Source organism: Geotrypetes seraphini, chromosome 4 (assembly GCF_902459505.1).
Source record: "Geotrypetes seraphini chromosome 4, aGeoSer1.1, whole genome shotgun sequence".
Taxonomy (NCBI): domain Eukaryota; kingdom Metazoa; phylum Chordata; class Amphibia; order Gymnophiona; family Dermophiidae; genus Geotrypetes; species Geotrypetes seraphini.
In genome coordinates, this window is record NC_047087.1 from 133790520 (window position 1) to 133803713 (window position 13194).

General features: G+C 41.4%; 1 protein-coding gene across 3 annotated transcripts in view; it reads right to left on the minus strand.

Moving 5' to 3' along the window:
- Positions 1-12634, minus strand: part of GTPBP8 (GTP binding protein 8 (putative)) — a 58484-nt gene extending 45850 nt beyond the window's left edge. Inside the window, exons 1-3 of one of the 3 annotated variants that reach the window (XM_033942007.1) lie at positions 12453-12625; positions 3261-3449; positions 2357-2705 (exon numbers count right to left, since the gene is read on the minus strand). In XM_033942007.1, coding sequence (XP_033797898.1) covers positions 2357-2680 — 324 coding nt within the window. In that variant the 5' untranslated portion in view covers positions 2681-2705; positions 3261-3449; positions 12453-12625. Of the gene's footprint in view, positions 1-2356; positions 2706-3260; positions 3450-12452 lie in introns of all 3 variants that reach the window. The other 2 variants (XM_033942006.1, XM_033942008.1) reach the window with 2 other exon arrangements.
- Between the last annotated feature and the right edge of the window lie 560 nt (positions 12635-13194).

The following is a 13194-nucleotide window of genomic DNA, read 5'->3' on the forward strand; positions in this document are numbered from 1 at the left end:
CACCGAAAAGGAGTGGAGCGGAGCAGCAAAAGGGCAGAACATGCAGGAGGCCATGCCCACAAAGAAATATCCCCAGCCACCGGTGAACCCACACACAGAGACTTGGAAACGGCACCTGACCTCCACAGGAGAAAGGAAATGTATCACTCTCGCTTTCAAAACAGTGAAAAATAATAAAAGTCAAAATCAAACTTCCATCCCGGTATAAAATACAGGGAGGGTATAAACAACGGAAGCAATTCCCCACCGAGGAAGAAAACCAGCTATATGACAGGAAAACTATGTGGCGTGTTCAGGGCACATAGGCACAACCGCTGCTGCAGCGCGCTGAAGACTAACTACTGGCAGAGAAGACTTGAAGACCGTCGGCTCCCTAGAGCACCCGATCCAGCGTCCCCACTACTGCACATCGAGTACTCCGAGAAACGCGAACTGCCACAGCAACCCAGTAGGAACACTATTTCAGAAAGCAGCCTGAACACCTCAGTGAATAGCGGACCAAACGTGCTCCATGCGGCCATTGCAGGCAAACCAAAATGGCTGCCAACGCCTGAGGGAAAAAGCGGTTGCCGCTCACCCACGTGGGAAAAGTCCATATACCTCTCCCGCCGGAGCTCTCTATAGAGGAGTGAAGACAGCCCATCTGAGCGCCTGAATTATGGCAGAGCTGGGTCAGACCGCTCAACCAAGCTCTTTGCCAGCACCTGCAGGAGCCCAAAACGCTATCGCACCGAAAGCTGGACCCTGCGAATGGAAAAAAACACTTACCCGACATCAACAACAAAGGGCAACCGTAGGAGCAGGAACATATGCTGGCAAAAGCAAGGGAGCTCAAGCTCTTGAGGATGAAAACCGCTGTGGAAAGCCGGTACTCCTCACAAGTGACTTCATGGTGGTTGTTTTTTTGTTTTTTTTACGTGGGAAAGAAGTAACCAAGTCACAATGGCAAATAGGGAAAGGGACCTGCAGTGAACAGGTGTATCCCAGAAGAGGGTGAGGCAGAGACCTGGGGGGGGCCCAGGTGTAACCCCTAAAGCTGGCACCGCTCAGCCAGACACCCCTCATCTTGAAATATCCAGGCCTGGACCAAAATTCACAAGCAGAAGCCAGGAGCTGTGAAGAACACATCCATCAGCCTGCGGGAGATAGAGAATACTGGTTGGCCAGGAGGCTGTGCATCCAAGAAAGCTGAGGACAACTCAGTTCTCTCTATCTCCACCTGCTGGTTGATGGACGTAATCCCACTAGTCTCTGGATTCATCTGCTGTTGATGACAAGGAACAGGTTTTCTGCGATTCTAAGACCCAAGAGTAGTGAATTGCAAACTGTGTGCTGCGGCACACAAGATTCAAAGTGTGCTGCAAGACACCAGTAAGGAGGAGAGTTGCTGGCGCCTGCTGACTGCCTATAGGATGGGCCTCTCACGGCAAGAGGCACATCCTTTATACAGTCAGCTGGCACTGGCGCCCCATAACTTATGCACATTTCACCCACCCCTCAATCAAAGGTATACAAAGCAAAAAAATATATGACGGACTATTAGCCACCAAAGCAGTGAAACTAGACCACCACCTCTCCAATCTGCTGACTATGACGCCCAACTACAAAACATTCAAGAAAGAACTTAAAACTTTTCTATTCAAGAAATTTGTCAAATGATCTAACTAAACCTGATCGACTCTCCACAGACCCCGACGCATACTACATCTATTAACCATGTATTCTCCCTGGAAATGCCCAGGCCAACTCTTGTTGTAAACTGCCTAGAACTGAAAGGTATTGGTGGGATAGAAGACACTAATGTAATGTAATCCCACAAATATGGAGGGAGACCTGTACTTGCCTGTTTAACACTAGATAACATTACAACACACTCTCATATATACCTCTAATATAACAGACTCAGCACTTTTATATTGACTATTTTATTCAGTTTTTCTCAATGATCATGTAAGGGAGTTGCTAGTATAATCCAATTCTGTTTTATCTTGATCATTAAGTTCTGCTGGTGTCCTCCAAAGCAGTCAACACATCAGTCAATGTCAAAACTAATTACTGCTACCATATGGAATGGATAGATTAAGGGAATTATCAGTGTAATAGAGCCTTTTTCCTTTAGGCCACTGGTTCAAATACAGCTCAGACCAGTGAGGACTTAAAATGGTGCACTATGAGTCCAGTACCAAGGACCACAGCAGATACTTCCACATTGTGCCTCCTAAAAGATTTTGAGAAATCCATGAATTCTGCTCCATAACTTGTCCCTGATTTGTGACAAGGACACAAGGAGAATTACAACTAGAAATGCAAACACCTAAACAAATCATACTGATTTAACGAAGGGTATCATACAAACCTCAGGCTGTGAAAGAAGGGGTGCGTGATCCATCCGGACAGCTGATGTAAAAAAATCAATCTCATGTTTACTGGATGGCTTAAATAGTTCTTCAGCTCTCTTTATGTCATCAAAACTTGGATCAAAAATGTGGAACGTGGTCTTATCTACATTGGGGTTCAAATAATTTTCAAGTTCTTTGAGAGGAAAGACAACACTGTTTAGTTTTCCTGCCTGTAGGTGTAAAAGTTCATGACAAGAAGGGTATCTTTCAATGTACCGATAAGCTGCCATTTGCACAGAGTTGGTCTGCAAAAATCTCCTTATCCTCTCCATGCACAACATGTTTGTAGGTTCTGCTCAGTGATGTCTGAAATGAGTGAAAAAGAACGCTCCTGAATATAGCACAATGACAAAAGCAAATGTATATTTTTTAATATTCCTTTTTCTTTTAATATGGTAAATATTTACAGCAATACCAGAAAAAGGAGTGAGTTTTCACAAATATCATCAGATTTGTGAAAGGAACCCCCCACCAAAAATAAAATTGCATGTTAAGTTCAAGCTGTTGTGTTTAGCCTTTAAGGTAATTCACCAAAACGGACTGTAGTAGCAAATGCCCAAAAAGAAGGATAGAATAATTTTATAGCTTTCAGACAAAACATCAGGATGGGAAACACCAGAGCCAGGGTGTTTCAGGGATGGTAACAGGTATTTGAATGCCTCTCAAATTATTGTCTTTTTGGTGGCATCTTAAGACCTGGTGGTTCAGAAAGATAGAGGGCATGGAAATCGTGGGAAGGATGAAATGTATAATTACTTTTACTTTTTTAAAATTGGAAAATAGTTTTATTGAATAAATTAGAAGCACATAACCAATAACAAATGACAACAACAAGAACAAAAAGGAAGATTAGGTTCTTACCTTGATAATCTTCATTCTAGTAGAAGAGTACAGTAAGCCTGACAAGTGGGTTGCTTCCCTTCACACGCGAAGTTTGCATGTGTCACTGAACAGTGCCTCAGTTTGTACCAAAGCAATGGAAAACTCCTGAGAAGGTGAAAGAACAAGGAGGGTATGGGGAACTCCCCAATAATTCAAGTCTTTTCTGTCCTGCAATAAAATGAATTAAACAATGGATACATATCATAAACAAAGGTGGAACCAAACATACCACCTACCTGAGTGCAACCAGCACTAACATTTATGCAGTTCCTATATCCTCTCCCAACAGTTTTGCTACAGTGCTATCGCTCTTTTTACTTGTTTAACAAAAGTACATTAAGCATCTTCATTCTCTCTTGGTTGTTCCCAGACAAGCATCTGGAGAAACCCTTATGTGTCTGAGGCAGAAAGCAGGCTAACTTAACATCTGACAGGGTGGGCCATCAAGCCTAGTGTACCCTTCTACTAGAAAAAAGGATACAGTAGGCTTGAAAAGTGGGATGTGCCAAAGCAGTCCCCTGAGTCTAGGGTGGGCAGATGAGCCTTCTATGAGCCCCAAGGAACCAAAAGCAGTGTACATTTGTGCTGCTATGTCCACTCTGTAAAAAGCTGTAAAAAGTATGAAGGGTGGACCAGGTAGCTGCTCTTCAGATCTCCTTGGGTGTAACTGCTCAGGATTCTGCCCATGAAAAGGCAATGCCTCTGGTGGAATGCGTTTTCAAAAAAAATCGGTGGCTGTTTACCACAGCCAATGTATTCAGATGAGATAGCCATGTGAATTTATCTGGAGATGATCCCCTTCAAACACGCTTTCCCCATTTGCTAAGGTTGGTTAACACAAAAAGATGGTCAGAAAGACAAAATTCGTCCATCAGCTCGAGATAGTGGAGAAGGACTCTCCTCACGTCCAGTAACGCTAATACTTTTCCCTTTTTCTTTATGTCTGTGGCATGGAATGCCAGAAGTCAGCAATGACTTAAAATGAATCTGTCACACTGGCCATAAAATCATCCAACCCCTTGCCAAACAGCATTTGTCCTTTAAAAGGGAGCTTGCTCAAAGAAGCTTTAGAAACAGAATCTCCCACCCAATGTCCGATCTAGAGCAGATGTCTCCAAAGTGCGGCCCGTGGGCCACATACGGCCTGCGATATGATTTTATCTGGCTCGCAGAAGAATTGTGTGGAAATGCGCCAATTGGACTAATTTTCCAATGAGAATCCACAAAATAAAACCCAAAACCACGGGGTGTTGATAGATTTCAAATACATTAATTAAAATTGTGTTCAAAATATATTGATATTTCATATTGTTAATATTAATATTATTCACAGCTTTATTTAATAATGAATCATAATTGTATACTTCACAGTATTTCTTCGGATTTGTTCAGCCTCGATCGACAGTCAATTTGCGGTGTTGTAGGTAGCTCTAGCGCTTTGACTATCTTTAAATTGAATCTAATTGTTATGGTTAATTGTTCATAAGAATACTTGCAGTGGTGCAGTTTAATACTCAATTTGTAATTGCATAAATTTATATTTAAAGGTGCGTATTCCATCATTCACATTAATGGTTTTATTATAATTTGTGATGAAAATATGAGAATGTTGGTCATCATTAATATACAATAATTTAATTTCTTTTTTCTAAATTCATTTTTAAACTTTCAACAAGTGATTTAGAATACAATCATATACACTTTAATATCACTTATTAATCTAACAAATATTGATTCATAATATAATTCCTCCCTCCCTTCTTCCTTTATAACTATTAATAACATATTTTCAGATAACTTTAAAATAAGCCCACCCTCCCCCCACCCTGTACTTTAATAAATAAAAGGGGAAGAAATAAATTATTAGTTATAATCAATCCATACAATATTTTATTAATGGCTCCCAAACATCATTAAACTTTTTATAATGTCCCTGCTGAATAGCTAATATTCTTTCCATTTTAAAGATATGGCACAATGAATTCCACCAGAAATTATAACTTAGTCTATCATAATTTTTCCAATTTCTCGTAATTTGTTGAATGGCAACTCCTGTCATTATGAGTAAAAGTTTATTGTTCTTAGAGGATATTTGACTCTTTTTCCTCATTGATGCACCAAATAATATCGTATCATATGAAAGCTACCAGATTTCAAGTAAATTATTAACCTGATTCCAAATAGATTTCCAAAAACTATGTATTAGGGACAAAAAACCAATAAATGATCCAATGTACTAACTTCAAGATGACAGTGCCAACATCTATTAGATTTAGAGCAATCTAATTTTTGTAAACGCACTAGGGTCCAGAATGCTCTATGCAACAGAAAATACCAAGTTTGTCTCATAGACACTGTATATCTCATCCTCCAAGACCAAATTCGTGACCATTGAGACACAGTAATTTGATGCTCCAAATATCCCAAAGGCCATTCTTTGTTTTTTTATTCATAAATCCAGATATCAATTTGTACCACTGTGCAGCCTGGTGTCCCAGGAAGTCCACCTCAAAACATAAGAAAGGCAAACTGTACTTATCACGAAGATTTTTCCATTTAGGGAACCCTGCCTGAATGGCTTGTTTCAATTGCAACCATTTATAATTTTGTGATTTATTAAGATCATATTTGTGTTGCAATTGTGAAAAGTCAAGCAGCTTACCATTAGAAATAACATCATCTAAAGTATGGATACCTACCTTCATCCAATATTTCCAGATGACCTTATATCTTCCCATTTTAATCTTGGAGTTTAGCCATATGGTCTGATATGTTGATTTAAGTATTGAAATAGGTGTTAAATCATTAACATATCTTAATGTTTCCATGTATCTACTAATATTCTGTGATCTTTATATAATCTAGGCATTTTGATACTAAGGACATAACTTAATCTCAAAGGAAACATGAGTTGCCATTCCAACGTCAACCAATCTGGAAACTCTTCCATGAGCTCAGGGAGGATCCAGTACATATCTTGATGCATAATATAGGCTTGATGGTACCTATAAAAGTTGGGAAAATTTACCCCACCCTCTGCAATTGGCTTTTGTAAAGATACCATAGCAATTCTTGCAGATTTCCCAAGCCAAATAAATTTTGTTAGAATACTATTTAATTTCTTATAAAAGGACCCCTGAAAAAAAATTGGTAACATACTCATTTGATAGCAAACTACAGGCAAAATCATCATTTTAACAGTCTGAACTCTCCCCTACCAAGACAGATGCATTGGGTTCCATTGCTCACATTTAATTTAATATACTCTGTAATTATTTATAAAAATTTTCTGCTTTCAATAAAACTCATATATCTAGAGTTATTTATCTTTTTTTTTTTTTTACTACGGCCCGCTGAAAAGTGCTGAAGTACCCATGTGGCCCTTGCAGCGAAAAGCTTGGAAACCCCTGGTCTTTTACAACTTTAAAAGGTCTTTGTTCTCTCAGACCCATTGTCTTACAGCCTTTAGACCTACAGTGTCAACTGGTAAACCTTGCTTTTCTGTACCAAAAGGTGGCTGATCCACAGAGGCTTTTAGGCCTTTAGTACTACCTAGAGAAATTTGCCTAACGAGCATCTGTCACCAAGAATGTGTCTTGGCCCATTAGACCGAGAGACCTTTGGATATGGACCCTGTGATATGTGGGAGAGAAAATATAATCCCCATTAACCAAAGAGAAAATAAATATGCAAGCGGTCAAACACCTAGCTGACTGCACTTAAACAATTATCTCATTGCTGTACCAAAGCTACTTCAGACATCCCGTTGGAACCACAGGCCTGGTGAATGCCAGATCAGCTGATAGGAAATCCTCCATGATGTCATCTATGAACAGAACTTAGACATTTTAGAAATCAGTGAAACTTGGCTAGATGAAATGGGTGGTATACCACTGTCTGAACTAGGTACAACAGGTTTCAACATCTTACATCAACCAAGACTAGGAAGATGTAGTGGAGGGGTAACAGTTCTCACCTGGGTCACAATCAAAGTGCTCAGAAGTGCCAACCCCCGGCTAAATTAACCAGAATCCCTTTTAATCCATCTAGAAGAAGAGAAACCAATCCAGCTGCTGATGGTATACCAAGCACCTCCTAACAACACATCATCTGTGCAAGAAATCTTTACTATGATTACAGAGGTGACCTTGGGGTTTCCCAGGATGGTGATTATGGGACACAATTCACATATTAAAACCTCAGATACCATCATAGCTGTCTTCCTAGACACAATGACAATAATGTCAGTATTTCTCTATTCTTCTGCTCTTATTTCTATTTATCTTTTTCTTTACTTTTGCTTCTTCTCTGTTTACCCATCCTGATATTTTTCCCTTTACTGTCTTTCTTTCCTATCCATTATTGTATTTTTCACCCTCCTCTGTATGTCCTCTATGTCCTTTGTAAGTCTGCCAGTTGGTTCACCTTGAATATTGTAAATATTTTTTATTATGTTAATCGCTTAGAATTTTGATTAAGCGATCAATCAATTTTTAATAAAACTTGAAACTACTAAAGGCTCCTTTTATCAAGGTGCGGTAGGCGTTTAACTCGCGGAATACCGCACGTTCAACCGTCTGCCGTGCTAGTCGCTAACGCCTCCATTGACGAGGCGTTAGTTTTTAGGCTTGCTGTGGGGGTTAGCGCGTGATGAAATGTCTGACGCGCTAACCCCCTTAGCGCGCCTTGATAAAAGAAGCCCTAAGATTCACACAGGTGATCAGTTTGCCAACCCATGAAAAGGGTTACATACTAGACCGTGTTCTACAAAGGGTTGACATTCCAGAATACCGCAATAGCAGTATTGAAATAACACCTTTATCTGTGGACATACCACTTCTGTCTCAAGTTACTTCAATTCTGGTAACTCAACAGTGGGGATGTCTTTGGCATCCAGACTTGAAGTTTCTAGTCCTCACACCCTGGAAATTGAACAGTGTCTAATGTCTGCCAGGACCATCCCAAGTTTACAGTTTAATCAAGATTTCTATACCACTAATCACTGAAATGCAGAACTCAACCGTGCACAATTATTTAAAAACAAAGGAGAAAAAGAATGCCAATAAAAATAGAACGGATGTCAATGATGCCAAGGAGTTTGGGAAGACAATAGGAAATAAAGAAATTACTGGTATAAAGGAAAAGGAGGGGCTGAGGGAGGAAGGAGAAAAGGTAGGAGAAGAATTGTTGTTGCCGCTTAGAAAAAAGGAAAATTAAGGGAGGGGAGAAGGAAAAAGTAGCATAGAGCATTTAGGGTATATTATAATTGTTGGAGCTGATGGGTGGTGACAAAGTTGTATTAGGTATAAGCCTGATTAAAAAGCCAGAGCTTTGAGTTCCATCTTGAAACTTTTAAAAGATAAATATCTGAAGGGAGAGAGGAAAGTCGTTCCAGGCTGCTGAGGCAAGAAAGTAAAATGCACTATTTCTAGTGGAATGAAGTTGGGCAGTCCTAGGATTTGGAAGGATTAGGGCACATGTGTCAAACACAAGTCCCTCAGGCTGAATCCGGCCTGCATGTCCATTTTGTGTGGCCTACGGAGACTGTGCCACAGCATAGGGCCGGCTTTAGAGGGGAACAAACAGGGCAGCTGTCCTGGGCCCAAAGACTCTGGGGGGCCCCTAATGGGTTGGCATGTCCACCCCCTTCTATCCATGCCGGTCTGCTACTTGCGGCCCCTCTCTGTGCTTTCCTTTTGCCACGGTTCATCCAAGCGGAAACAGGAAGTTGCGTCATTGAGGACGGACCGCACAGAAGGAAAGAACAGAAAGGGGCCGCATGCAGCAGTTGAAAATTGATGCAGAGGCTGGCGGTCCCCTGCAACAAAAATGGATTTGTATGCTAGACTGAAGGTGAGGACAACGCCAGACCAGCGCAAATAGAAAGGGGAGGAAATGCCAGGCCAGGAAGCCCCCTGGACCAGTTTCTTAAGTAGAATGGGAGAGGCTGGGGTGGGAGAGAGGGGAAGGGGAAGAACTTATGATGCCAGAAACAGAAGGGAGAAAGAGAAAGATAGTGGACAACAGTGCAGAGCAGGGATGGAAGGGGAGGAGGAGAGAGAGAGATATGATAGGCTGAGAGGAGAGGAGATAGATAGCAGACCATGGGAATGGAAAGAGGGAAATGGACCATGGGAAGGAGGAGGGAAGGGAAGAAGGTGTGCGAGAGATATGCCAAACTGCAGGAAGGAGAAAAGAGTGATACCAGATCAGGGGAATGGGGGATGGAAGGAGAGATATGTCAGACCACAGTAGGAAGAAGGGAAAGAGATGCCAAACTGTGGGAAGGAGAGAAAAAATATGCCAGACCCTAGGAAGGGGGAAAACAGAGATGTCAGAACACAGGAGGGGGTGAGAGAGGGAAGAGATGGTGCACAGGGATAGGAGGAGTGGGGAAGGAAAAAGAGATAGAAGAAGTGCTGTTTAGGATTAATGGAATAGGGGAAAAGGAGGGAGGGAGATGGTGCACATGTATGGAGAGGAGGGGAAGACATGGAAAAATAGATTAAGAAGGAAGCAGAAAAATGGAAGAAAATTGAATGTTAAAGGTTCATGCTAAAGATGGATGTAGAATAAATGCAAAGACCCTTACCGTTCAAGGAATCTTATATCATCAAACTTTGAAAATGCTGCACAACTAACTTTTCAATTAATTTTTAGATTTAAGTGTGCTTATAAATACTTCAGCAGGGCGCCAAAAAGCAACACGAGGTCACAGCGAATTACATTGAGCACTACAGCTTCTGTTGTATATTACATTGTCCATATAGCTCTACAAAAATCAAAGATGGAACCCTTATCTGAAATAATGTGAGCCGAGACACACTATTTCAGATAAGTGTTCCTCATTATCGACCTGTACAGGGGCATCAACACCTTCTGTCTTCTACTGGTCATGCCTCTCTCTATACATCCTAGCATCCTTCTGGCAACAGGCATCGCCTTGTCACACTGTTTCATTGCTTTTAGATCTTCGGACACTTATCACTCAAAGGTCCCTCTCCCCATCCGTGCATATCAGTCTCTCACCTCCCAGCACATACGACTCCTTCTGATTTCTAATTCCCAAATGCATTACTCTGTACTTCTTTGCATAGAATTTTAGTTGCCAGATACTGGACCATTCCTCTAACTTTTGCAGATCCTATTTCATGTTTTCCACTCCCTCCTTGGTGTCCTTCTACTGCCTTCTTCTGTTTGCACTGAATCAACTAGAGTGCAGGCAGCACCCAGATATCCTCAGGAGGCAATGCAGGACCTTTCTAACCACATGTGGGCCGACAGATCCATAGTGTTCTGTCTCTTAGGACACAAACTTTTTGTTTCCCTGAAGATGGGATGTTGTAGATGCATCAGTGCGCATGTGGCTAGAAAGGTCACCCATTGCCTTCTGAGGATGTCTGGACGCTACCTGCACACCTTTAGTTGATCCAGTGCAAACAGCAGAAACTGAAGAAAAGGGAGCAACATTGGCAATATGCTGGCTTCCCTCGGTGAACACTGGGAAGGACAGCTGTTGCTGGATGGGCCTAAAGCAAAATCACAAGTAATCAGTAATCAGCTGTCTGGTGGTGGCACTCCCGCAAGGTACCCAGATGCAAAAGAGAACTTAGAGGACATGTTGAGATCCCCACTAGAAAGCGAGAGAGACTCTTCTGAATGGCATCAAATATAGCTCAGAGGAGAACAATGGTGGTTGTTCTAAAGATGACTCATGCTCTTGGTCCTGAAGGTATCGCTGACATCTTGGATTGGTGAACCATCATTGTCCTCAAGCTCTCCCCTGATGTCTATTTGCTATTTGGGGCGTTTTGTTTGAAAACATGAAACTTCTGTGAATACGTGTTCTTTAGATGTAAGCACTTTGGTTACAGCTGTCAGAAGGCTAACCTAGAAGCAAGAAAGGCTTGGGAGAGAACATTTACAGAGGATTCTGGACTTGGAGAAGGGAGTCTAGAGGTGCATCAATGCCCTGGTTCAGGATAAAATTATGATTTGCTGCAAATCAGAACAGTTGGAGAAGCAGGCTAGCCATTTATTGTAAATCTAGTTTCTAAATTTTCCCAAAGTTACTGGCATGTTGAGCTTGTATATATTTAAGAAATATGCACACAAGATAATGATGATTCTGGCCTTGAAATGTATAAAGTTGGTGTTAGATATGGCTGGGTCCCAAGGCAGAAATTTGGGAGGGGACCCCAAAGCTTTAACAGGTTGTGCCTTCAGCTTCAGGCAGGCTTGGGACATAAAGCAATTACACTGATTGGGAGGGCTGCTGTATTCTGGGAGTAACTGGTTGTAAAAGAGGATCAGCACTTGTATTTAGGAAAAAAATATTTACTAATTTATTATTATGTCAACTTTGGGAAATGTGCATCCTCTCCCCCCTCCCCCTCCTATCCTAGGAGTGGCATTGCTCTATATCAGTTGTGCATGTGGTACTTTGCGGACTCTAGGTTTCAAACAAAGAAGTCTGGACCTTGGTTCAAATTACCAGTATTTGAGTAGTCCAAAACAATTACTGAAACCCTGCTACAACATTCAAAGTGCAATACCAGAACACTAGCTTCCAAGAGTTACACAGCATTTCAAAGGTAGCAGCATAAATATACTGGGCCCTAGTCCACGACCTACTGGGATATTTAAACAAGCTCTAGCTAGTTTCTGGCAGATCTCTACACAGAAACTAGCACAATCCCTCAACCAAAACACATATGCAAAATAGACAGGAGGGAAGAGTTAAAGTTCAGTAGTTAAAGCTACAGCCTCAGCACCCTGGGGTTGTGGATTCAAACCTACGCTGCTCCTTGTGACCCTGGGCAAGTCACTTAATCCCCCCCTCCCCCCAGATACATTAGATAGATTGTGAGCCTGCAGGGACAAACATGGAAAAATTTTTGAGTACCTGAATAAATTCATGTACACCGTTCTGAGCTCCCCTAGGGAGAACGGTATTGAAAAAATAAAAATAAATAAATTCACTAAAAATAAAATAAGGGGCAAGACATTAGAAATAAAAGCAGACAGACAAAAACTGAACTTAAAACTCCAAGAAGCCAGATTGTGACAGATTCTTACATGGAAACTATATGCTAGCATATAAAAGCAACACAACAGTGCAGAAAAAATAGGCATCTTCTGCACTATCATTGTTTACTCTGGAATACTTACCAAACTCATAAACGTTGCCATCAAGCCTCTCTTTGAATCATATCTCACCCCCTTTCTTACAGCCAATGTGCTTTGCAGTCAGACATATAGGAGCGCTTCACAGGCTGCGCCGTAGCCAACCATGAAACTGATGTCATCAGAAGTGCGACAAATGGAGATCAAGATTAGAAAATGTAGATAGCCTCACTTCCATCCTGAGGTATGGGGAGGAGGTAGTGGACTGCGTCTGAAGCCGGAAGTGTTGGTATTGACGGGTGCTGTAGTTCGTGTTAGTGTGGAGTCTGTCTCCCAGAGCACTTGACATACTGCGCTGTAGGATTTGCATCCTTATTCCTGCAACTGTGCGAATATTTGATGAGCAAGAACAGGACCTGGAGAAGAGTGTGCAGCTTAGGGGATCCTGGAAAGAGACTTGGAAGCTGCTATAGTTACAGCATGAGCTTCCTGATTGATTCCGTGCTTATGGTCATCTCCCAAGTATTGCATTGGGGTATATTTGGGAATATGAGATTAACGGGTTGTATAAAGTCGGAAAAAGCAGTGTTATTAAAATTAATCTATACTGCCCAGAATAGATGAAACTTAAAACAAATGTTTAAAGTACAGGTTGTTTGCAGCAATGTTTCCAAAGCTGTAAGGTGTGTCGAGTATGGTCTGGATTCTGGAACAAGGTAAAGAGTGGATCTCACGGATTTTATTAGAAAGTATGGATCTTAAGGATTCCGGACCACCTTAAATCACA